Here is a 26,949-nt window from a genome sequence, read left to right as displayed (position 1 = left end):
TGCCGTTCCTCTCAGACATCGCTTCGCAGGGCCGCGCCGATGCCTCCCTTCCCATCGCACTACAGCTCCCAGGAAGCCCCGCAGCCCCCGGTGCCTCCCGGGAGGTGGCGTTGCGGCGCATGCGCACGGCGGGGCGGGGGCCTCGGTGCTGTCTCCGCGGGCAGCGAAGTTTCTTCGGAGGGAGAAGGGGGCGGGTGGAGAAAGGGCCGAGCCGGGCCGGGAGGGGAGCGCGGCAGGAGGCGGCGAGTCCCCGCACGGCCCGGCTCTCCTCACGGAAGCTCCCGGACTGCACTGGACTCCAGTAAGTGTCTTGGCCCGGGGCGGGAGCGCTGAGGCGGGGCAGCGGCGGGGGCTGAGGCGGCGGGGCAGCACGGTCCGGCCCTGTAGGGAAGGCGACTGGGTGATGCTCTTCCTTCCTTCCTTCCTTGCTCGGTGTTAGACCGGGCAGGGCACTGTCCTGTTCCTTCGATGCTTCTGCCTTTGTGTGGCTTCTCCATCGTAACCGCTTCGTGCCTTTCCCTTCCCTCCCCCGTCCTCTTTTCCTTCGTTCTCCCTCCAAGCCGCTGCCTTGGCGTGGAGACTGACCCCGTGTTGTACCTCGGGGACGGTGTACAGGAGGGCTGGGGCATAATTGTCCTGGTAAAGCAATCAAGGCTCTGTCTCATCCCCAGAGGTAAGAGGATGATCTCATAACCCGTAATATTTTTTTTTCTTATATTTTTTCCCCCCTTCTCTCTTCTCAACTTCGGTCTTTGAGCATGATGGGAAGGAGCGATCTTATCTGGGCAGAGCCCTGCAGTGATGGTGCCTGGGAGGGTGTGGGCTCCTTGAGCACCCTGCCTGCCAAGCTGGGCCTGCCTCGGTCCTGCTCGCGTTTGGTATGGAAATGTCTGGCTGGAGCTTCAGAGAGAGCTGAGTGTGATCAGGACAGCTAACATTTAGTGGCTGGTTTGTTTTTAGCTTTCGAAGGTGCTAGTTCTGAAGAGGGCTATTTAGGAAAGCTGATGCCTGTGCTAGCAGTGCAAGCCAGCGCCTTCTGAGTTGTGTCCTAGCTTAGTTGAAACTTGGGCTGGTTATTTACTGAAGCAGAGCGTCTTGAAATGGATAACGTGATTATAAATCAGTGTTAAACTGTAACTAACTTTGTGGTATTTGCTGGTTTTAGCACGTGTAAAAATCCAGATAGGCGTTTGACATGCTACTAACTTAACACGGATTTAAATACTACATGTGTTATGCGGTTCCGTTAGGTGTAACTAATGCATAACCTTCATTAAAGGCATTGTATTAGTGCATAAAATGTTTGAAAGGTAACATCAAGAGGACAACAATTCCTCTCTGGGGAGCAGCCTCCTGTTTTGAAGTCTCTTTTTAAACAAAACTCTACTTTTCCTTCATCGGCTTGTAACCAAGCAAAAGGAACAGTTTATCTTCATGTGTGGAAACAGTTATTAATTTATTAGGTTGAGTGTTAGGAATTAGGCATGAACAAAGTGCTGGTGCTTATCTGAGTTAGTCTGAGAGGGAGAGGTTTTTTTAAATTTCATTTTTTAGATTCTTAAGAGCTAGGTTCTCTCTCTTTAAAAAAACACAGTGCTTTTAAAGAGACTGCTAGGCATCCCTGCATGTAGTAAGCTCAGTGGCCTCAGCTTTGTTATTGCCTTGTGAAAAATTTCTTACTTTACTAAAAGAGGCCATAATATCTGCAAGGATCTATTTTCTGTTCTCATTGCTTAATCCCAAACATGACAGAAGACAGTGCCATGTTTGATTATGCATTTTGGGCCTATGAGGTGCCAGGGATAACTTCTCACTGTTGAAACCAGCAGGATTTGGGGTTTTTGTTGTGTTGGGTTTTTTTTTCCTCTTTTTTTTCTTTCTTTGATTTGTTCACTTCCTTTTTATGCTTCAGCTGTGTTCATTATGATGCAGCACCAACAGTCTTCACTGAGATGCTGTGCATGGCAACTTAGCCTGGTTGCTCTACAATGACTTACTCTGTCCCTTAATGACTTCACTGCACTTTTAAGGATGGGGTTTTTAATACTTCTGATTTGAAAGCTGTGATGGAGTAGGACAAAGTCTTGTGTCAGTTCATTTCACAACAGGTGCAACTTCAAAGCAAATTCAGTAGCTCCTAAGAAGGTCTATATATCCAGTTATATATAGGAAGACTTTCTAGGTTTTATTACTTGCTCTCATGAGGCTCTATGTTGATAAATTCACAAGAGATTTGCTGCATTCTAGCAGGTCTTTGCAATGGGTTTGTAACAGTGCATTTGCCTTTTAGGTCCCTGCAGTCTCTCTCATCTCCTATTTCTGGTTGTTATTTTTGCTTGAGAGAGTCCCACAAGTAGCAATACACAAAGCTGTCAGATAATGTAAAGCAGAGAAGTGTAGAAGTGCTGTTTTCCTGTTTGTCACATGAGTCAGTGTTAAAAGTGGGCTGAAATCTCTCATGGTAGAGAGATTCTTAGCCTGGTTGATATTTGGAGAAGAGCATTGCAATTCAGGGATAAAAAAGCACTGGCACTGCAGAAAGTGGTAATTCAAGAGATAGTATGTGGGGAGTTTGTGTTTCTTGAATATCACTAATGCTGAACTGCTGGAGACAGCTTTGCATAAATAACAAAACTTTGTGTGGCTCTCGCATGTTCATTACAGTTATTAGATGCTGTGATTTTATTTTGGTAGTAGAAGATAGAATTTTGAGTTGGTCAATTATAAATACAGAATTTATTTTCTTAAGCTGTTTCTGTGTTTTATAGCTGTGGTTTGCCTTATGTTCCATTGTAGAGCTATGCATTTCAGGGGCAGAAATAAAGAAAAAGATGCACAATAGGTCACTGACAGGTATACTGCAGCATTTAAGTGTTTCAGAGGAGCAGGTGCATTCATATAGTCGTAGAATAAACAGCCAACAGTTGACAAAGAAAATCAGAAGCATTTTACTATTTTCCCCTCCTTTCTCCTTTCATTTATTCTTCCTCAGGAGTAGTAACTGAGTGACAGAAGACAGGCACACACATGGAAAACAAGGCAGGCATATATATGAGGGATGAATACAGAAGGCCTTGGTTTTCCCAGGTAGCTGTGGCTTATTTCAGAAAGTGAGGGAGCTATTTCAGCAGAAATAATTGAGGCTGACTGTACATCATGGACTTAGAGCAGAGGAGAGGAAGTGCAAAAGGCAGGTTTTATTTGCTGTAACAGATTAGAAATATCTTGAGGACATTACTGAAATGTGAACAGATCTCCACTTGCAGTACAGCCTCCATTGTTGTGTTGGACATAACCCAGACTGCCAGGCCTGCAAAATTCTTAATCTATTTTAGTAGATTTAGAATTCCATCAATGTCTTTATTACCAAATTTTCCTGGTTATTTAAGCTGACAGTATTCATAGTAAATGTACTTCCTTCAAAATGCAGCAAACCAGCAGCACTGGGAAGTCAGGGCATGTTACAAGTGACATGTTTCCTTGCATCCTGTGATGTCCTCTTCCATATATCCAGCTGTATGTCTGAACAGCAGCTTGTGACACAAGAGCATGCCACTTTCTTGTCTGATGGGTGTTGGGGTTTATTTCTCCTGATAATTCTGAGCAATATAAACATGATTAGAAAATACTTAGCAAGGTTTGGATCCAAATAAGCCTTTGTGCAGTTGTGTATTTGCATGAAAATACAGGATTGCAACTTCAGTGCTAAAATAAGGGAATTTAGCTAACTGGCTTTAGCAGAAAACATTTTTACAAAACAGAGCAAGTGCTGTAGATGGCACCAGGAAACAAACGATACCACAAATTGAACAGTGCAGGTATTTTTTTTGGGTTTGAGCCCAAATGCATCCAGATACGACTAGAAGCATTGCTCTTGTTCAGTTCCAGTTATATGAGAAACGTAAATGTCACAGTTCTAGTGAGTTTATCTGTCATGTAGAAATAATGTAGATGCTTTAAAAAAACCCTACCTACTAACAAGTATGGTTCAGGTTTTGAAGTTCCACTTTAATGTACAGAATGACTGAAATGAATTGGAATGGGAGATATGGCTGAGCTGTTTCAATTTTTTTTCCTGCTCTTCCAGTGATCTCTCATGTTAAGACTTTGAAAATTCCTAAGTCTAAGGTCATTTTGCTACATGCTGTAGCCTAACATTGATAAACATGTAGATATGTATTCATATATGGCTCAATTTTATAAATAACACTTTCCTGTTAGTGCTAGGTAAAGCAGCAGGGTTTTGTTGCTGTTGAGGAAGGAAGCTCAGTTCATTGTCTCAGCACTAAGCAGCATTTTTTCCCTCTGGGGACTTGCAGAAGCATCTAGAATGTGTAGGTGTTTCTTTAATCTTGAAGAAGGAACTTATTAAGCTTTCTGGTGCAGAACTATATGAGCCACTTTCAACAGATGTTATCTACATGAGTAGGGAGTTGCAGGTCTGGTAGACATTTGTGGCATTCAACAGTTTAAACAGTTTTCAGGTTTGAACATATGCCTTTGCCTTGAAAATCTGAATAGTTTCAGGTATTATGTAGAAGAAAGATGGTTCAATGGTGAGGTTGCTGCTCTGGGACTTGGGGAACAGGTTCAATTCACTGTGTTGCCAAAAGCTTCCTGTGTGGCCTGGGACAAACTTCTTCTCTGTCCCTCTGTTCTCATACTGAAACTGCAGAGCAGGAGCAGCTCTGCATGGCACAAGTGTCACAAGGATGTGTCAGTCAGGTGCAGGGGTAACATGGGGCATGTAGCTCCCTTGTGCTAGGAGGAGGAAGTTACAGAGACTGCCTGCATTAAAAGCTGAGGATGAGCTTCAGACAGAAAGAGTAAAATCAGAAAAATAAGGCAAGGGAAAAAAAGGTTTGATTGGAAATCTCTTGTACTAACTAAAAGGTGGGAAAAAAGGAAGGCAAGTCCTTAAAACTTTAAGGAGCGTTGCATGGCTCTGTTTGTTTAACAAAGTATGAAAACAATGTCTAAAATACCTGAATGAGCCAGGCAAATCTTTTCTATTATGATTCAGCCACACAATGAACAATAGCAAAACTGTCTCTGTCTGTTCTTTGGAAAAAGCTTTTAATTCTAGCTAGCCATTAGATCCAAACCTTTGAGCTATCAATTTTCTTCATTTCCTCTGCTGATGTGATAGACAGCATCTCTTAAATTCAGTCTGATTTATTGCCTCTTCATGTGAAAGAGGCTGAGAAAAGATAGCTCTTCTACTTCCCTGCTCTCCTAAGGGGAAAAAGATTTTGGAGCCACCTCTGAAGAGTGGTGTCTTTACGTTTATAAAGCTAGAAGTGTTTTGGATTTTAAATCCTTCTGGTGGAAATACAAGATGGCATTGTCATTGCTTTAAACTGAAAATGTAGACTAGACAGCAATTACCAAGGTTTGTAAACATGTTTTCATCATTGAGAGTCAGCACTCCCAGGAACAGTCTCCCTGTCCTGGCAGATAGGTGATAAATTCAGTAATTGAATATGTACTTGTTTATGCTCTTCACGGGTGCGTTGGTACCCACCACATTTATATCCCATGTCCAAGGAAATGTGTTTGAACTTGTTCAGACTAGTGACTTAATTAAGTGTTCTGCTGCTAAGTGCTAAAACAGTTACATGTCAGGTTTGCTGTGAGAGGGAGCAGTCCTCTTAAAGCTGCACTTCAAAAGATGTTGTTAAATATATTGGTTAACTCTTTAGGGAGGCTTATCATAACAAAGGGGACTTAGGCTGAGCTACTAATTCCTCTAGCGAGTTATTTCTATAGCTAGCAGACACTTGTGCTGTAAAGTTACGTGGCACTGCTCAGAGGATGTTCATGTTTCAGAAGTGTTCCTGCTTATGCAGGACTTCAGACTTCAGTTATATTTCTTCATCATTAATCTTGTCTTTTTCTCCATAAATCAAGTTCACTGTAGGTGCTGTAATTTATTTATACAGTCTTGCTGATTTGTGCTGGTGGCCTGATTTTTGGCTTGAGGAGCAGGATTTCATTTGGGAGGTCCATTGGTTCCCTCCATGGGGGAAGGCCACAGTACAGTATGTTGAAAACCAGTCTGTTGCACACTCTTGGTAAGGCCAGGATTCCTGGGCATGTTATTGCACACACAGAGGACTTGTGATTCTCCTGAAGTGCTTCCATCTCACTGTGTGTAGGTCAGGCAGCAATCCGGTGAAGTGCCAGGAGCCTGATGACTTCCAGCTGGAGCTGGGATTACTCTGTAGATGGAGCATTGTTGTTCCCCATATTTATGCTTTGAGAAACAGCAGCATCAGTGCAGACCAGCAGCTGTGCAGTAAACTGATATTTGTGTCACTGAACAAATGAGGAGGAAGGTTAGTAACCAGGTGTGGGTTGTACCTGTGAGAGGACAATCCCTTGGGCTCGTGTCTTGCTTCCAAGGCTGAAGGCTGCTGAAAATGAGTTGTGTGAGAAGTTACAGTGAAGTATGTGCTGCAAGTGAAGTGTTGGTGAGCTGGTGCTGTCTTACAGGACCTGCCATTGCGGATAAACTTTAATTTGTGGGCTTTCACTCTGTGTCAGGTGAGACTTTTGTGAAATATACCCAAGTGGCATTTTATTTCCTTAAATTAAAAAGTATAAAAAAGCAGGGGAAGGGAAGGTCGTTATCTGAAAATGCAGCCATTTGATGGGAGCTTAATTGTCTCCTCCCACCATGCTAAATGAGTATTGGTTCACTTACATGAGATAGACAAAGCTTTATTCTTTCTAAAGAACTTTCACGAAACTGGAGCTTACTGAAGGCTCTGGGATTAGTCCTAATTGCTGCAAATCCTTTTGTAGTACTAATATGGTTGCTAAATAAGATGGATTCTGGAGGAGATACCCAGTTTTCCCAGTAACAGGAATTTTGTCCCACAGAGGGGGCTTATGCAGCAAAACATGGTCTGTATGGCAAAGCCCACAGTTAAAATAAGTGAAGTCTGAATGGCAACAATTTTTCCTTCCCAGGGTATTAGTGTAGATGAACCATTGCTTTTTTCTTTTTTTTTTATTTTTAATTATCCATTGGATATGAAAAGTTGGTAATCAGTTCCTTGTGTTGTCTGTTTGGTTTCATTAAGGCTTTTTGTGTTTTTTAAGGCCAAATCAAATATTGTTCTGCTGGTGCTCTTTTCATTATTTGATATTTCAAATGGACTGATAAAATCAGTTATTTACAGTCCTTAGACTGCAGTTGGCTTTCAAGAGGTAAAAAAGATGCTCAGTGCTGAGTTCACTGTAGACAAGATGGTTAAATGTCTTAAGCCCATGTTCAGATGGCCTGTTGCTGCTGGTAGACATGTAATGTGAAATCATAGTTCTCAAGTGCTGAGCTATTCAGAGCTGCCTTTAGAGTGTCTTAAATATGTACAGTTTAATGCAATTAGTCTGAGTACAGGATTGCTTTCAAACTTGGAACTTGCCTTTGGATCTGTATGCAGAATGAAACCTTTTACTATTCCAGCGCTCTTTTAAGCTTCCCTCTGTTTGGCTTCTACCCAGTATTTTCAGCACATTTTGGTGCTATTGAGGCAGATAATTTTTTTTTAAGTAGTACTTTCAAAATTGATTTAACAGACTCTTCTGTACATGCTGCTATTTCTTCAATGATCTAGGAGGACTCTCTGAAAACTGAAGAAGATATTTTCAACTTGCTAATTTCCTAACCAGCTGGTCTTGTGAGGTTTTTTCGTAGTTTACAGGAAAAAGGTCTGTGTTTGTGCTGAGGAGTTTATATCCAGGATTCAGAGCAAAGTTCTGGCTCAAAAATGGCAAATTTTTTGGTTGGTTGGTTGGTTTTAAACCATCCTCATCTTCTTGTATGGAAGTTCCTCAAGTCAAATAAGCGTCCTCAAGATTTGTAGTTTGATGGAGAGAGTCTTTGTGCTTCAGAGTTGTTGTGATGCTTTTGAGACTCTTGCTCTTTCTTAGTTGAACCCTGTTTTGGGTTGAATTTGAAATAGCTGCTAGCTGTGGAATCTGAGTCCTTGGAGTGGTTGGCCTAGATGAAACAGTTACTAATAACTGAAATTGAAAAGGTTTTTGCTAATGAATAAGTAGTAATAATAAGCAATCCTAAAAAGTAAGGTACTTATACCCTGCCTAAGTTCTAATTTAGGTTGGTTGCCATCAATGGAACCATTCCTATGGAGTAATGCATGTAAGCATTTTGAAGAGCAAGCACCTAGCTTGTCATATTTGGAGTTTCACACAGAGCATAAAATAATTGTAAATACAAATAAACTCTGAAGCTACATTATTAAGCATTTTAACTGCTCTGTAACTGGAATTAATAAGCTTTAAAAGAATTGTTTTGAGGATTGCATGAAATAACGTGAATTAGTGTAGATATATTTTGTTGTACTCATCTGTAGTTTTATCTCATTTGGAGTAATTTTGTATTGCCTACGTTTAATATGAAGTGATGAAAACTGTTCTTCTGTCTGCTATAAAAATGTTATTGAAGATATTCTTTCACTGTCTTTCAGCTTTGTTTTGTTTTATTGCTTTCTAGGCTAGTCATCACTTTTATTAATAGATAAATTTCAAGACTGGCTTCATTGCACAAGATGCTTCCTTTTTATTTGTGTTACTCAGTGCTGTTAGAGGGACAATTAAAACGCTTGTTTTAGCTAGGCAAAAACCATTAATAGGTGAGGTTTTTTGGTCTGGCTGTTTTAGGAGATCGGTGATAGGAATTTTGCATCCTGTGCAGTGCATTTCCTCATTTCATCATGTCCCAAAGCCTTGGCTGCTGTTGCACACACCTTAAAATGGAGGAAAGGAGGCAGTTTAAGAGCATGAAACATCACTTACAGAAATTCCTGCAAAAGTTTTTGAGGAAATAGGAGTCTGTTCCGTTCTGGAACCGGTAGATACTTGAAATAGACATGATGGATTCAAGGTAACTTGAGAACATTTTCCTTAGCATTCCAATTTTCCTCTAGGTCATACTGAATGTTTTTGCATAGTCAAAGGCAATATTGCTGCAGTTTAGGTAAAGATGAAGTGCCTGTGCGTGGGTTGATGTCATTGTCCGTGGTAAATGTGTTTTTCTGGTGGGAGCTGGGAACAATGGGGCTGGGAGGCTGTGAAAAACCTTAACTGCCAGTGTAGCAGGGAGGGAGGTGATGGTCTGAGTTAATTCATTGCATTTACTTTTTGTGATTAACTTCATCTCAGTTGTTTCTTGCTTCACTTTGGGCCAATAGTTTCTCATTATCATACTGAGGGTCTTGAGTTACTACAAGTTTGACTGGATTCAATCTGTACTGAAATAAGGTTTGTCAAACTGCATCCTCATCTCATGTGAAATTTGTTTGAATACATGTTGATTATATGTGGATGTCGGAAACACCTAGAATTAATGCTGTAGCATTTTAGTGAATAGTATGGAATAAAATTAGTCATTCAACTTGGCTAAGGTACAATGGGAAAGAAGGGAATAGTTAGTTGGCTTACCCTGATTTTTAACAAGTCTTCCTGGAAAACAGCAGGTCAGATGCATTTTGGAGATAGAATGGTGAGTGAGACTTGAGTGCAAGATAAAGTGGCTGGGTTTGTGAGAAGATTTTACAAGTGCAAATGATGATTCTTCTATATCGTAGCCTGGTTGGAATTTGGATTAGGTACTGGGGGAGGGATGTATTGTTTGACTGAGGATAGGAAAGGTCAGTGCTGCTGGTATGTGTTTCAGGGATTTTAATTTTGAAGATTAACTTGTGCCTAGGAGTTCTCTTGCAAGTGAATAATGGCCTTTTGCAGCTGCTTTTTTTTTTTTTTTTTTCTCTGCTTGACCACGTTAGAGAAGGATTCTAAATTTAGGGAGCAGCATATTCTGGAGACTTGCAGTTCTCATTTGTTGATGTAGTTAAAATGTTGCTAATAGTTTCTTACACTTGAGCAAATCAAAGCCATGTCTTTTCTGTTTAACAAAATCGTACAGTGTCTGTTGCACCCTCCAAAACAAAAGTGAACCAGTGAAGGCCCTCTGAGAAATAGAAAAGCTCAGCGTGTTGTTTTAAATCAGTCAATCCCAAATTATCATCAGTTGTCATCAGAATTGTGTCGAGATTATCTCTCCGGTTCCTAGATCAGTGTTTTTCTGTCATATTTGGGTACTTAGGAAATTTTGGCTTTAAGGGGTTTGTGAAACATGAGCAGAGATATTGTCTCTCAGTTCAAATTATACATACGGTTTTGTGCTTCTACTGGAAGCTTTTCAAGATGTTGAAAATAAAGCAGCTTGAACAACTGTCCTGGAAGATTTATATGACTTGTTTTCAGAGGCTGTTCTAAGCTGGTTGTCTCAGGGTTATGCTGGTTTCCACTCCCCCCTCTTTGTTGCCCTGGATATATGCAAGGAGGAAAGCTTTCATTGCTGCGTTCTGCCAAGTATAAGCAAGACGGTTTGAACTCATCCTTTACCCTTGGGAGTCAGTAAATGGAATCAATGATCAGTAAAAGAGATGACCAATGGGAGAGTACCTGATTTACAGCAGGAAGCTGATAGTAATTGCCTAGGCAAAAGCCAAGAGCATTCAATAATCTTGGAGTTACAGGAGGGACTGGGAATTTGCTGGTGGTGCTGCTCACCTTCCCTTTGTGGCCGTGGAGCTGCTGATAACAGTAGAGCTTTAAGGGGTGGGGGGGGGGGGGGCGAGGAGGAGGAGGATGGGCATGAGCCATGGCATCCTAATATATTTATTTGGTGTAGTTTTATGAATGGTGTTCATCATTTCATGGGGATGAATAAGAAGGTATCATCTGTTTGTTAATCTTCTTAGCTAATACAAAAAGAGCCCCAAAGTCATCTTCTGTGGTAAGTTAAATCCAAAGGTCAACACATCCACAAGCTCACAGAGCAGGAAGTGTTACTAAAAGTGTTAATCTAAATTGAAAGAAGTATAAAATTCTAGCCAAAGCTTGGGGAAAATACATGTAAAATAAAGCTAAAAGGTGCTCATCCTGCTATATTTCTTAGTCCAGCTCTTCTGTGGGTAGTGCAAAGCCTTGCATGGACGTTTATTCTTACAAAGTTCTACCTTCTCCGGTAAGCCAGTGGTCAATGGTTTGTGCCTGCTGTGGAAATCAAGTCTTAGCTGTCAGAGGAGAGTGGCCCATAGAACTGCTCCCTTGCATGCCACTTTACTAGTCTTGTATATGGCCTTTGGACTTGAAGATCCAGAGGCAAGCTGGAAAGGAGGTGAAGTCAAGAGCAGGTGCTGGTGTGGAACTAAAAATAGAGATTACTGCAAGAGAGTTGAAGCAGCCTGTTATAAATGGTGACAGCAAGATGCTTGTATGCCTCAGCAGGTTCCAGTTGTGCAGTCATGCATTTACAGCTTCAGACTGGGAGAAGGTGATCTGTGATTTTATTTATAGTGGTGCCCAGGAGGCCAGGCAGCCTTCAGTTTGTGATATAAATGTTGAGGCCCGTTGCTGTGTGGTAGAGCTCGGAGGAAGAGCACACTGAGAGGGGAAATCTGAGAGAAGCTGGACTGGTGAGCTACGTACCTGCTTAAATTAGTATGCTGCCACTGGAAAGAGGGATGTGAGACTGCAAAAATAAGTGAAGCCTCTTCTTTGGATTCTAACACAGCCCTCCAAGAAGGAATTTTAAGGACCTGAGAGTTTCTGAGCTCTTCAATGTGAGTGTTGATATGCACAACGAAAGGAGCTGTAAGAAAGTATTTTAGTTTCTGGTGGATTGTGGCAAGAACAAAGAGGAAATGGGCTATAGGGATATTTTTTTTTTCTGAAGCAGCACTATGTCACTGACCCACATCTTCTCCCTCCCCTGCCTCACATCCCCACCCACACACACACTTTGGGGAGGGAAGGCAAAATCAAATGAAGTTTTATGTAATCTCTTAAACGTTTAATGCCTTCAGCTTTTCTCTTTAAGAATTCCTAATCTTTCTCTATATTTGATTCTAAAAATGGGTAGAAGTTATTACACTGTGCTGCAGATTCTGCTGCAGAAAAGAACTAAGTGTGCATGTAATAAGAGCTGTAAAACAGACTTGGAGATTATTGTTGTAGAATCACCTGAAATAATGTAATGAAAAATAAATCATCTGTGTAAGAAGGGCTCCATAGACTGAAGATACTGAAATTGAAGTTGTGGTGAATTGGGAAGCTGATTTTCTTACAGATCTCTTTACACTGAGGCATTCATGTTGTAGCTCTGCAATTCCTTTTATGAACCTTAAGAAGTAAATGTGGTAATTCCATCTTTGCTGCTTTTCTGGTCTGTCTGGGGTTGTCAGGAAGGGTGTCCTGGTGGTGGTTTTGTCGTGTGTGTTCAGTTGCTTTAGTAACTGGAAGAAAGGTACAAATTGATTTCTTTTTTTTAATGCACATTTACAAACTGTGGTTCCTCAACACATGCTGAACACAATTGGTATTAAATTAGAGTGGAACCATGCCAAGGTGTAATACGGTGAAAGCAGATTTTTAAAAATGGAAAGCAATTGCATGATTTCATCTTTGGTTTATTTCAATTTTATAGTAGAGTTAGAGTGGCTTTAATCACTTTTTTTACCATCAATCTGGTAGCATCAGTAATTCCATGAGGAGTCTTGAACAGACTGGAGGAAAACAGCAGTTGCACAACTGAAAACTTTAACGATAGTTTATCCTGCATTTTTATCAGAGGACAGAAGAACTACAATAGTATCACTTTGTAGACTAGAAATTAGCTAGTTTTACTCTGAAATAGAAAATCTATCAATTTAGGTTTTGGTTTTTTGTGTTGTTGGTGGTTTTTTTTTTGTTGTTGTTGTTTTGTTTTTGTTGTTGTTGTTTGGTTTTTTTTTTTTTTTTTTAAATTGACTTAATGGCAACTGAGAGCTCAATTTTGTCATTTGCCCTGGGGGGAAAGAAAAAAAGTAAGCATTGAGTAGTTCAGCGTTAGCAAATTGCATGCTCATAATGGAGCATTATGAGTATTTTCCTTTCCTTTTTCCTAGAAGGTTTTCTGAAGCATAGATTCTCCTGTAGGAGAGAAGTGCTTTGAAAATCCAGTTGGTTTTATTCAAGGGTTCTTAATCAATCTGTACATTGTTTCAAAAACAAGTTTTCCTTGTTTCATTTTCTTCACACCTGCAGAGGACACAGCTTAAGCCTGCTCAAACAGCAAACCAGCCACCAATATTTGCCTTTTTTTTTTTTTTTCAGGCAAAAGGCTTTTCTGGGCATCATAAATTGATGATATTAAGCTGCAATGGTGTCCTGGAACTGCTGTGTGTTTTCCTGAGAGACCACCCAGCACACCATAGGACAACAGTAGTAAAGGACAATTTTTATCTTATTTAAATGAAAACAATGTGTGATGCCAAGTTCTGCCAGCCGAAGGTGTGACTGAGAGAACAGCTACCCTTGAGCTTGCTCCTCACTGGAGAGGTGTTCATAGTGAGCTGTTTCTTCTGTGTAAAGTGATCCCAAGAGCCAGAATGTGAATTACTGATGAATGTTTGTTATCATCATAACATTGTCTTAAGAGTTCTTAAGTGTTCCTGCTGTTGCTTATAACTGGGTTACAGAAATTGTCTTAGATCTGTGGTATTGCATTTGAGGAACACCCCAATAACAGTGACATTACCCTAGTAAATTTTGTTACTCCTTTGAGGAGTTAAATTTAATCAGTACCTTAAATATGGAGACTTTTGCCTTTTGGAGGCAGAAAGAAAACCAAATCAATCAAGCCCTTAATGGAAGGTTAATAGGCATGTGCCTGTATTTCCTTTTAGCTATGTGGAAAATGTCTTGCCTCTCAAACAAGCGTGTTAAGTTTGTTGTACACAAAAATGCATTTAGCTTTAGAATGTAATGGCTAAGATTAAGAAACCCAAACCAGCAGCGGTTTTAGCAGTCAGCCATTGCTGTGATACTGCAATCTCTTCAGCTGTTCTTTGCAAATACTGCTGAATTGAGACTGTTAGATCTGGTCCCTGCTTGCCAGGCTTGATGTACTGGACTTCAGTTCACACCAGGTATTAGTGTTGGGCACAAAATAGGTTAGTTATTTTACAGATTGAGTTAAATCATGGAATTATTGAGTGGTTTGGGTTGGAAGGGGCCTTAAAAATCATCTAGTTCCAACCCTGCTGCCATGGGCAGGGACCACCTCCTACTAGCCCAGGTTGCTCAAGGCCCCATCCAGCCTGGCTCTGAACACTTCCAGGGCTGGAGCCACCACAGCCTCTCTGGGCAACCTGTTCCACTGCCTCACCACCCTCATAAAGAAGAATTTCTTCCTAATGTCTGGTCTTAAAACTGCTTACTAGAAATTCTTCTACTACAGGATCAGAATCATGGTAACAGATGTCAAAGTAATTGCTTTTCAAAGTAGTTGAGGCAAAATTTGACTAATGTTCTAATTAGTCATCTAAAATGACAGCTGTAAATGCAAGCATATATCTACATATTCCTATATCTGGACCTCAAAAAATAAATGTGTGCTGATCTGGAGATGTGACTCCTCAAAATCAGCGCTTCCAAATGTGCTTAACCATATGTTGTGTTTTACTGGGGTGTATCAATAGCTAGCTACAGAGAGTTATCAGTCATCTGCCTCATTGTGTGTGTTTATAACTATATTTGAATCAAATAAATTAAGGAAGTAGGAAAGGTAAACAAGTTCAAGAACTATTAAAAAGAAACTATTAAAAAGAAACATTACACAGGGAAGGCTGGAAGATGTTATGAAATGTGTGAAGTGTTTAAGCCTTCTGCGTCTCATGTTAATGTTTTTGGCTATGTACTATTTCTGAGTTTTGTAACAAAGATTGGCATCAGCCTGATTTTTGTCATACTTAACACTTGGTTTATGGCCATTTCTAGATGCAAATTTATCTTTGCTCTTAAATCTGGCTCTTAAGTTAAATGACTGTACTGCAAAAGCAAAGGAGGCAGGTAAAAAGGGCAGCAATAGCTTGTGGAGAGACAGAGCAATAAAAGGTGAAGCACCAAAATGGGAGTAGGTGGTCAGCAGGACAGATTTGTAGTTATTTTTTAAAGCAAAATAAAAACTGGCAAAAAATCCCCAACCCCCAAGCTTTAAAAAAAGCCTGCCAGCCTCAAGCTTAGTACCATGTGGGGGTTGAGGATTTCAGTTGTGGGCTGGCAAGTACGTTCACATCTCTGCTGCTGCATGCAGGACTCTGTTCTGACTATTTAAGGATGAAAAGATGTCTCTTCTTAGACATTGTTAGCATCCAGTTCTTTCTGTGGGAGAAAAGGAAAATGTGAAGTGCTTCTAAAAGAGTTTTGTTGAATTTGCTTTAACAAAATCTGAGGAATCCCTCTGGACAGTAGAGCTGCTATACAAAGTTCCTTTGTTGACCACGAAAGGCAATGTCCAAGAAGGAAGTCTAAACCTAGTTGTCTCAACTTGGTGTAAGTCATGGAGGTGAATCTTTGATTATTCTTTGGTCTTGTAAAAGCTAGTCTGCTAGTCTTGATGCTCATGGGCTGTTTAGTTCTTGTATCTTTGCACTTAGGGTGTTAGAATCCTTACAGAGAGGCTTCCAACAAGTGAGAAACCTATGCAAAAATTAAGGGGGGGAGTAGGGTAGCAGCTACACTTCACTGAATTCTTCTGTAGAAACTTCTTTAAGATGCTGGTTGAAACTGCTCAAAACATCATGGGTAGGCACACAAGAGTCTTAAAATCAGTAATGAGGAACTTTGCTGAATGTCTGTGTTCTGTTCTGCAGTGTGATGTTCAGGGTCAGAAATGCCTTATGTGGATCGTCAGAATCGCATCTGTGGTTTCCTAGATATTGAAGAAAATGAGAACAGCGGGAAATTTCTGCGGCGGTACTTCATCCTGGACACCAGAGAAGACAGCCTGGTGTGGTACATGGATAACCCACAGGTGAGATGTTCTTGGCAAGAGTTTCTGGCTTCTACCTATTTCCCCCTTTTTTATACTTCAACCAAGTAACTCAAAAATGGTGTTAGGCCATGGACCTAGAAGCCGGGGAAGGGGGGAAAAATATTTCCATGAGTGAAATAATTGCAATCAGTGCTGCTTCTTTGCTTGTCTGTGCGGTCTCTTAAATAGAAATATGAACTGTATTTTTTCCTTTTACTAGTAAAACCTCCAAAACAACTTGGACATAAATGAGTTGCCAATTTATGGGATCTCAATATTGATAGGGGATATAGGGAACCAAAGGGAGTCTGAGTTTGATCCCACGTATAAAGTCAGTAATTGGTTTTGAATCGTGATGAGCTATATTTGTTTTCTATTAAGTATCTTGAATGTGCATTGCAGCTTCCCACAGGCACTAGGCCAGTGCTGTATAGGATAACCAGATGAGCCAAATCACATACTAGTTCTACTACACAGGTCTTTTAACTCCCCTTAAATCCTGCATGCAGGTACGTAGTTTTCTTACCTCAGCAGAATCAGTCATTGAAAAGCAATTTCTGAGGATGCTTTCAATTTCAGTACAGCGTGATGTACTGGTATGTGAATGAGAAGAGCTTGTGTCTATCATGATGGACAACATCCTTTGTACAAATGCTACTTCTACAGTGTGCACACGCACAGAGGAGAAGAGATAATTACTTCAGGTTTGGGTACAGAGTCAGTAGAAGCATAGGATCTAGGTCAGCTGACAACTGTCAGCCAGAAGAATATTCATGTACCATTTTGCCTGAAAGACCAGACTTAAAATGCAGTGGAACCTGGCTGTTCAAAGGAACCCAAAAAAAACCCTGAAATGATGTGCAGCTCGATGAATGTGACTCGTGATCAAACCATTTAGCAGGTCTTACTCAGGAGAAAAAAGAGAGATTTTTGGAAAATAAGAGAGGCGGCAAACATTTGATCTCAGTGAGTGAAATGAAGCAATTCTGTTTCCAGTTTCTCCTGTGATATAACCAGGCCATGTGGGCAAAAAATGGAAGTGCTATAGAAATGACATTTCTTCAGAAGTGCTAAGACTAATGATATGTGCAGTGCACACCACTTAGAGTTTTCACTTTAGGCTTTCTTACTTTCTCTATGTACATTAAATGAAGGGGTACCTTGCAAGAGGCAAGCTGAAGCTTCTTGATTTTTCTTCCACTGCTTTAGTTTGGGAGAAGGGCAGATTTTACAGAGCCAATATGTGGAGTTCATTCTCAATCCTTGATGTGATAAAACTCCTCATACAGGATGAGGCTGTGGTGTGTGCAGAATGTCACTGGGCCCTTTGCTGCTGCTAAAAGGGCTCCATTTGTATCTGTGAGCATCAGTTCATCTGTTGAAAGAAACAATGTTTTAAATTCCACTGTTAATCACACGTCATTATCCTAACATAAAACCTGGTGTATGCTCAAATAAAACAAAACTTAAATGTATTTGGACAGAATGGGCAGACTTTGTAAACTGAATGTCAGTGTTACTAGTCTATAGTAAACCTAACCTACTTCTTACCATTGAGATACAAATGGAGGACAAACCAATTATTTCTCTCTCTGACTCTGTGACCAATATTAGGCTTTTCATTGCAATGTCAGAGTTGCCAAGGCATTGTGGAATAATGAAGGGCACTTGAGCTTGGGAAGGGATCAGCAAGCAGCTGCAGTTCTTTTCTTGTGGCTGCCAAGCAAAAAAATGATACTGTAACACAAAGGACCACTTGAAAAGTCAAAATTGTATTGAGGAAAAAGCATATGAAACACTATTTAGAGGAATGAAATTAAGGATACTATCAGAAAGTCAACCTTTTTTTGTGACTGTCAGTCTTTTAGCTGTTGTATTTCTAGGCTACTAGTTGCTGTGAGTAGTAAAGTAAATGGTAAAACTAGTGCGGAAGTTTTTAAGGCCAGGCTGGATGTGGCTCTGGGCAACCTGATCTTGTGGAAAATGTCCCTGCCGTGGCAGGGGGGTTGGAACTAAAGGATCCTTCAGGTCCCTTCTGACCCTGACAATTCTATCATTCTACAAGAAAGCTGGGGAGGGACTCTTTAGGGTGTCAGCTAGTGATAGGACTGGGGGGAATAGATCCAAGCTAGAGGAGGGTAGATTTAGATTAGATGTTAGGAAGAAGTTCTTCACCATAATGGTGGTAAGATACTGGAACAGGTTGCCCAGGGAGGTGGTGGAAGCCTCATCCCTGGAGGTTTTGAAGGCCAGGCTGGAGGTGGCTCTGGGCAACCTGATCTAGTGTGAGGTGTCCCTGCCCATGGCAGGAGGGTTGGAACTGGATGGTCCTTTGAGGTCTCTTCCAATCCTGCCAATTCTGTGATTTAAAGCAGTGGATGGTTCCTGTTTGGACTAAATAAATATACTTAGGTTTACCTGCAGCTTTAGGAAGTATCGTATCCCTGCAATAAATTTAAAATTAAATGAGAAGACTGATTTACTTCTTTATTTATTAAAAATATCCCTTATTTTAGTCCCTTTTGGAAAATCTGTGAGACAGCCTTTGAAGCATCTGACATCACAGATGAATGTCACTTCTTGTCCCTCCCACCTGCCCTGGTTAAAATACATAAGACTCCAACATCTGTTAAGGAAAAGTATTCTTTCCGGATTTCCTGGATGCAGACCTGCAAGAATCCTTTTTCCTCTAGCAAAACACAGAAAGCCCTGAAACAATTACTATTTGTATTGTTTCTAGCAGTGGTTCTGTTTTTAGGTGATTAACAGATGTGTGTATAATAAACAAGCAGTTTAGATCCTGTTTGGAGCACGCATTGTGTATTGTCCATAAAAACACGCAGGGGTTTCCTTTTGGTGGAGGAATTATTTGCTTTTGATGTAAACACTGACTGTGATACGAGAATAAACAAGTTTCACTTTGGAACATGTGATCTATTTCAGAATCTTCCCTCTGGATCTCCACCTGTTGGAGTCATCAAACTTACCTATATTTCAAAGGTAAGACAAGACACTCACTGCTAGACTTCTGGTGATAACTACCAAGGGCCACTTCTGAAGGCCTCAACTTTAGACAGTTTTAAATGCCTCTTGCATAGCACCTGGGAAGCTTTTTGCTTGTGTGCTACTCCTGAACTTTTAGACAAGTCCTACAAACACTCCAATAGTGTCAAAATAAGAACAGACTGTTGCCTAGGCTTGTCTTGTGATCTCAGATGACAGCTCTTTGTGCTGCGTAGAATTAATACTTCAGAAGTGTTTGCTTCAGGTCTTTATGAGTATTTAAATTCCAGTTAGTCTTGAAGAAAAGACAAGGTATTTATGAAGTTAGATAAGTCTTTGGGTGTGATAGTTTGCAAGTAACTGCAGTAAATAGAACAGAAAAAAATCTAGGAAGTGCTTAGTTCATTACACTCTCTAAACACTCCCACAAACGCCTGTAAGAAGATTGGACTAAAACTCTCACTAGGTAAAATTGTAGCAGTATCTGCTACAAATAAATTATTAACAAATAACTTGATGGTGAACCTGTTAACAAATAATTGACCTCCTCTTGTCCTGTCTACTTGTTTCTTGTCCTTTCTTTGCTTTTCTTGTCATGCTGCATCATCCCACCTCCCTTGTTCTGGATTTTTTGGTTTGTTTGGTGGTTTTGGTTTTTTTTTTTTTGTGGTTTTTTTTTTGTGGGTTTTTTGTTGTTGTTGTTGTTTTTTGGGGTTTTTTTTTAGTTCTTGTAAAAGATCTCATTGATGCTGGTTATATCATTAGTACAGGAATGTCTGTGGGAAGTTACTTTATATCCTTCCTAGTTTCTTCCTCCTCTGCTTACTTTGCCCCAGAGCTCAGAGTTGTCATCTTAAGAAATCTGAAACCTTGTATCCCACTTTTAAGAGGAGCAGGAATGGTCCCCTGTGCCTTTGCACTTGTGTGCAGCTTTGAGGGCAGCTCAAGTGTGCCTACTGTATGGACGCTTAACTTTCTGTAGTTCTAGTTATGTAGTATGTGGCTTTTGTTTCTGGCCACAAAACAAAGGTTTTGATGTGGAGCTGCTTTGCTTTCTCCCCCACCTTTGATAGAAATAGTTTCTAATGTAAAAATATCAACAAAACAGGGCACCTGCATCCCTCTGCCAACACTGCAACATTTTAGAGCCTCCTGAAGAAAACTATTCTTTTTGTGTTAATGAACCAAAATACAGCTGATGCCCTTGACAATATGAAATGCCCTGGAATTTTTAGTTCAGCTGAGATGTAGAACTTCAGAATCCAAATCAAAGAGTAATATTTTCAGATTTCAACATTTCTCTGGTAACGAATCCTTAAACGTAAGGAACAGGAATGTATGACGTAAGGTGTCTTTCACCATAGGCTGCACACCTTGAATTGAATGTGTAGAGCATTTTTTGTTATATTTGTATGTCTTTACACTTAACAAGCTTGCTATGGTGCTAGTCTTCAAATGCTGCTGCTTGAAAGGGGAGAAATTGTGATACCTGATGTATATTTTTCTGTGCACAGTGGTATTGATAATCTTAATTTCCTTACTAGGTTAGCGATGCAACTAAGCTAAGGCCAAAGGCGGAGTTCTGTTTTGGTAAGTTCCTTCCTGTGGCATCTGTATCAAGCACGGCCTTCAGAAATCTGGAACAAAGATCATGTTCTGCAGTTCTGTTACTGGATACAACTGGGAGTTAAAAACAGCTTCAATTCCTTGTTTCTTCTTTAGTGTGATGTAAATGTTGGCTTCTTCATAAGGGACTTCTGTGGCTTTTCTTATTGCAGCTTTGGGGAGTAGGTGAGCTGTTTTTCAGACATTTGAAATTCTTGAGGCATTAATAAGCTGATCAACAGTGATGGGAGTTTTCAGAATCATGGCATGCCTGTCAGCTCTGGAAATGGGTGATATAACTATTTTGCTGATAAAAGAGTTGATTTACTTGATCTAAAAATACCCTCAGCCAAGGCTCATACATTAAATTTCAACCTCTACTGTTGCACCAAAGAAAAAGAATTTGCTTGGGTTACCTTCTAGTTTTATTGATAATTACACTCGAGTGAAGCTTTAGATAATCATAAAAGCCCCTTGTGATCTCTTGAGATTTTTCTTTTAAGTAATTTTCCAGAATTTTCCATAATCCCAGATTCTCTATGGTCTTGAAGGTCCAACTGATGCAATTCTGTGATTTTATGATTCTTTTCACAAGCAATTGGCATTCACAAAAGCCATGTGTAGAAACTGGACTCAGCCTCAGCTTTCTTTATGGCTAACCACTCTTTATGGCTGCATTCACCTTAGAGTTTCAGCTCAGATATGGGTGCTGAAAACACCTGAAGGTTTTATGACAGTTAAGTTTCCCTTACCATGTGCAGTGTTCTACAGGCCTAGAGAAGGCAGTTCTTCCAGATTTGTACCATCTCTGTGTTGGAACTCCTGCAACACTTGGGAAATCACTTGTGTGTAAGGCTTCAGGGATTCTAGACTAGTACTTAGTGTGTCACCTCAGTGCCATCTACAGATTCCTCTGCACATGAGTTTGTAGAGGGAGTTTGCCTTCATTGCTCTTATCAGCTCTAAAAAGCCTTCATGATCCAAGATGCTGACTGAAAGCTTCTGATATTTCTGATTTACTAAAATGTTTTTGTTACTTTTAGGGGAAAAATTGACCTTTGTTTTCTGTTTGTTTAAATACCAGGAGTTGTTGTCTGAAACAACTCCTTATGCAGTTCTGTATCTTGAATTTCTATTTGCTTCAAACTATACCCTTGAGAAGAAAGATGGCAGAAGAGTACAAAGTGTCTGTTTCTGGTATGTGTTTGCTGCTGGGGATGACCTGAAGAGCTGTCATGTTCTAAGCAGAGCAGGGAAATCTGTTCAGACTTTAGCTGTAAAGCTTCAAATTTCTGGGAAGGTTTTAGTCACTGATCACCTTAAAAATTAATTCCAAGTTAATTTCTTAATCTGAGAAAACCAGCTATGTTTTTTCTATTTCCCATTTTTTTTCCCTCTCTACTGTTGTGCAGAAATGTTTGGAAAAGGTTTGTCTGGAGTTGCCAGGTAGAGATATAAACTTAGTAAAAAAAATACTTTCTCTGCCAAGTCACTGAAGCAAAATGAGGTTTTATGTTGTGGCTATTTTTAAATTGTTTGGTCCTGAACATCATACGCTTGGTAATTGATGCTGTTTTTTTTCACAAGCTAATAAATTAAAATCAGTGATCAGAGTCATGTTCATGGATTTGTTGTGACTGATAACTAGAGTCAAAGAAGAAGTTGTGGAGGTCCCCAAGTAGACAACATTTTTTTCTTGCTTAGGGAAATGGACAAAAGGGAAATGGAACTGTAGAAATTGCTGCTAAAATTCAAGGCTTTATTTCTATGGGATAAAAATAATTTAACAATTTCTGATGCTCTTGAAGTGGAGAGCTTAAAAAATAGGAAAGAAAAAATAGGGGGTTTTAAACTAAAGCAAGCCTGTCAAATGGATGTAGGGATCTTAAGATTACTTTTTAGAAAACAATGCAGCAACAAGCTTAAATACTTCAACTTGTTTTCCATCTAAAATCAAATATTTTTATGCAGGTGTTATGTTTACCTTCAATGTCAGTGGTGTTAACTTTTCATACTGGTTTTTTTCAGTTATGAATGCAGGGATGAGAAAATACTTTCTACAAGCCAATGATCAGCAAGACCTGGTTGAATGGGTAAATGTTCTGAACAAAGCCACCAAAATCACAGTAAGTGCTTTGGTTGATATTTGGCAGTGCTTTCAAATGGTGATTGTCTCAAGGAGTTTAAACCTTTGCCTCAAGTTTTTAGCCTAGAGTAGTCTTTTAATCTCTACAAACAAGCCTTGACCTTGGCTTTGCAAGAGTTGGGAAAAACTGTGCAGGGTTCCCCCTAAACTTGAGTGTCCAATTTCCAAAGGAAAATGTGAAACAAAAAATGTGATTTCTCTTTTTTTCAATACACGTAATGATGTTTTTTTATAATTTAAAATTAACTATGCATATTTAAGATTAATTGAAGCACTGGAGAGATACAGGCTGAGGGGAGACCATATTGTGCTCCACAACTACCTGAAAAGAGGTTGTCGAGAGGCAAGGGTTGGGCTATTCAAGTAACACATGATAGGATCTGAGAAAATGGCTTCAAGCTGCATCAAGGGAAGTTTAGTTTGGCTATTAGGAAGAATTTCTTCTCTGAAAGGATTATTTAGGGTTGGAATAACTTGCACAGGGAGGTAGTGGAATCCCCATCCCTGGAGTTACTTCACAGGCATGTAGATGTCGTGCTTAGGGATATAGTTTAGACAAGGACTTATCAGTGTTAGGCTAGTGATTGGACTCTGATCTTTTCCAATTTAGGCAATTCTGTGATTTGCCTAGTGTCAAAAGTTTGTATTTCTTAAAGTATCACTAAAATAATGAGTGAATACATCTTGCCATGCTCCTGATTTCAGATAACATCCATTCAAAGAAACACAAATGCATTCTTCTAATAAGGATTAAATCACTTCCCTGGTTTGGAGCAGGGCAGCTTGTTAGCACGTGATGAGAATCCTACATACTGCCTCAGTTATTTCAGGAGGCAGAAGTTATGGGATTATTTTCTCTGCAGTTTTGGGGAAGTGATGACATAATCTGTTTTGAGAGCACAGCCTTACAAAGAAGGGGCTCTGAGCATAGGTACACTACTAACCATAAGTAACTTTCTCATTCTTGGGTTATGTAAGGATGTTTCCATGAGTTGTCTGCCTTACTTTAATGTAGCTCATTCTTTGGAGCTATGAAAATGTTGCTATAACTAATAAATAACCCCAGAAGCTCAAAGCCCTCTCATTTGGGTTTTTCATAAGGAGGCCACGCCAGAGCCAGGCTTGAATTGTTGCCGCTTCAAGAAATGGAGCGAGTAAGAATTAATTGCATCAAATGAGAATTTGGCCTGGAAGCTGTTTATTATATGTTTAACTTGCATCCTAAGTGGCTGGTGAAATCATAAGTCATGTTTTGCCTTTGAACTCTTCATCTGCTCAGAGGTTATTTAGTGTGGCCAATTATTTAATCAAATAATTAAGATCATTCGGTTATTAATGTTCATGTGCTATAGATGATAATCTTCCAAGAGCTGTTGCATGCTTTCAGTACTCTGAGTTCTGAGAATTCCAAAGCAGCTCTGAACCTTTGCAGCCCAGCACATCATGTACCTGTTTGAAATTGCATTCCTGTGAGAAGGTTGCTGTGGCTTTGCCCTGTGACACCTCAAGTAGGAGTTTGTGACGGCTGAAGCTCTCACCCAGAAAGCTGTGGCTAGAGGCCCCTTCTCATGAAAGGGTGAGGCCCATGAGCTGTGTGCACTCAGAGACTGTCTTACCCTTCAGCACCAGGCTTGCCTGTAACTGGAGTCACCTTGTACCTGTGTCAGCAAAGCTGGGTGTTGGCTGAGGGGACATTAGAAGTAAGAGAATGAGCCTGAGGCCACAGCAGAGCAAGCTGCTGAGTGCCACCTTCCCTTAGCCAGGAGGAAGCTGTCCTAATATGACATTTGTGCTCTCAGGACCATTTGTACTTCTTTGCAGGCTGGGTTTTTTTGTGAAATAAGCAGTCCTGGGTGCAGGAATGAGACTCACAGCAGGCTATAAAGTAGCTTTGTGTTTGTCTAGATGAGTTCAATTTCAGGTTTTGAATGTGCCACAGTCTTGCCTGGATTTCCCTCTGTAACAACAGTTTGTCCCTTCTTTCTGAAGGAGTTTGTATGTTCTGGGTAAATATCCAATAGGTTGCTGGCTAGGATGTTTTGTTGTGAGACTGGATCTCTGCTTGTTAAAGCCTAGGAAGAGAGAATGAAAATGTCTTAGGTAGCCAGTTAGTGCTTTTCTTTGTGCAGGCAGTAAATACTTATGACCTAACTCATAAATCCCAGTGCACATTTTAGATCAAAATGCTTCTTGGGAAAATCAAATTCCTGTAGTGTTTTAATTGCTTTATTAGGTAATTCTCTCAAATGTGGCACTGGTTAATGATAGCTAGAAATGGGTACTTAGGGTCATTTGGCAGAGAGTTTAGCACTATGGGTGGGATTAATGGAGGCAGTGCATGCAGTCATGATGCAAAGTGCTGGAATGTGAGTGCAAATGTCACACTGCTCAGGCATCCTCTTTGACAAAAGCCAATGCTGTTGCCCTGTGTTGGTGGCCTTACTGTGTTAGCTCTCCAGGCACTGGGGCACCTCCAGTCTTAGCATTTACTGCTAGAACTGAAAGCAAGTGAAAAAGAACCAGTTCTTCTAGAGATTAGCAGTGCTTCTGGAAGATGAAGTGTAGCACTTAGAACAAAGTTGGAATTGATTTTTAGACTGCAGGTCAAGTGGCAAAATGTCTTTATTAGCACCAGTTTCCTTCTGAGAATTAAAGCGTAGCCATTGCAGGAAACTTTCCGATTTCTAGGCTTTTCACAATTAGAGAACATCTGTTAAATCCTACTGAAGACAAATGAAATTGAGTAATGATTCAGGCTGTTTTAAAGTCTTTGTAAGACCTCTGTTAATTACCACACTCCCCTTTCAGGTACCAAAGCAGTCTGATCCTCTGTGTCAAGTGGATAATGCAAACCGTCAAGCAGAAAGCCCAGGTGGAAAGAAGCAAGTCTCTTACAAGACAGAAATTGTTGGTGGTGTTCCTATCATTACCCCTACCCAGGTAATACCCTTAAAACAAGTGGGCTCTTCATTGATAGAGGAAGCTTGGGTTTGGGCAGGTAAGAACAGGTATCACAATATAGTTGTCAGCTTCTCATCTTGCTCAGGGGACAGATACTTTGGTATGCACCTTTTAGTCATACTGACTGCTTTGAGAAATTTTTTCCCTTTGTGCAAGATTATAGAGAATTATATAAGACTATAAAGACATACTGAGGTGTTTGGGGTTTTTTTGTTGTTGTTGTTTGTTTGTTTCCCCCCCCCCCCAGGTATCAGTTAGTATGCTAAAACCGTATTTTTGTTTGAAATGAATTGTTGGTGTTAACTATGCCAAAGTTCTATCTGTCTTTTAGCTGCCAGAAAAAGGGGGGAAAAGTTCATTTGTTTATATCTACACTATGATAATAGAGGTAGTAAAGATGAGAGCAGATTAAACTATTGCAGAAGGGCCTTTATGAAATATGTGGACAAACAAGATAGGAAGTGAGATTCAGGGAACATAAAATGTGGTGTGAGGGATTCTCGGAAGAACAATCCAAGTATTTATAGGAAATACTGGATCATGAAATACGCATTTCCACTTAAGTGAGATGTAAGAGCTCCCATCATGCTATAAAAACATCAGTTTAGGCTGCAGTAACAGTGGAGAGAAAAACCCTACAAGAACTAGGAGTTACTAGGAAAAGAAAATAAAGAGCGAACTAGAAAGCATCTTTTTTTGCTGTGTAAATCCTATTTTTGCCCAGACCTTGATTACCTTGTCTGGTTATGCTCTCATCTGAAAGGTGAGAGATTTCAAGGATGATTGGTCCAGGTGGAGTCATCTCCATAAGAGGAGCAAATAGTAAGCTTAGTTCTCTTCCACATGCAAAAGAAATGACTGGAAGAGGATGCAAGGGCTCTCTACAAAGTCACCTCGCAGGAGTGGATGGGGTAAACTGTCACTTCCAGTATGGGTTTTTAAACAAAGCTACTGGTACAACTATATGAAACAAAGGGAAGGAGTTCTTTTTCCTTTGAGTAATAAAGCAGAAGCTATTCCTTGCCAAGAGATGGCATGGATGAAAGAAACTTTACTGAATCTGAGAGCCTGGACAAGCTCCTGGGGGAAGAATCAGACCTATCATCCGAACTGTATAGAAGAAGTTGGTGAATTCTGATGTCCTCTGGCCCTAGAAGCAGCTTTTTCTTTGCTGTAGCCACCTCTAAGTGTTTTGCCCTTAAGTCATGTTATGAGTTTGCACTAAACACATGTGTGTCTTGGGTTTAGGTCTGTAACGTTCTTCATCGAGTGTCTGTCAATAATTGAGAATGCTCAGCAGTTACACTATAGTTTCTAACTGGAGCTTCCAAGTGCTGAACCAGAG

General features: G+C 40.3%; 1 protein-coding gene across 4 annotated transcripts in view; it reads left to right on the top strand.

Moving 5' to 3' along the window:
• The first annotated feature begins 272 nt into the window (after window positions 1-272).
• PLEKHA1 (pleckstrin homology domain containing A1) overlaps window positions 273-26,949 on the top strand; it is a 38,931-nt gene continuing 12,254 nt past the window's right edge. For 2 of the 4 annotated variants that reach the window (XM_054382767.1, XM_054382765.1), the window contains exons 1-6: window positions 273-301; window positions 15,729-15,889; window positions 18,833-18,889; window positions 20,437-20,482; window positions 22,526-22,623; window positions 25,452-25,583. In XM_054382767.1, the coding sequence (XP_054238742.1) occupies window positions 15,749-15,889; window positions 18,833-18,889; window positions 20,437-20,482; window positions 22,526-22,623; window positions 25,452-25,583 (474 nt within the window). In that variant the 5' untranslated portion in view covers window positions 273-301; window positions 15,729-15,748. Of the gene's footprint in view, window positions 302-634; window positions 674-15,728; window positions 15,890-18,832; window positions 18,890-20,436; window positions 20,483-22,525; window positions 22,624-25,451; window positions 25,584-26,949 lie in introns of those variants that run through there. The other 2 variants (XM_054382764.1, XM_054382766.1) reach the window with 2 other exon arrangements.

Source organism: Indicator indicator, chromosome 7 (assembly GCF_027791375.1).
Source record: "Indicator indicator isolate 239-I01 chromosome 7, UM_Iind_1.1, whole genome shotgun sequence".
Lineage (NCBI taxonomy): Eukaryota > Metazoa > Chordata > Aves > Piciformes > Indicatoridae > Indicator > Indicator indicator.
This window is presented reverse-complemented; position numbering and strand designations above follow the sequence as displayed.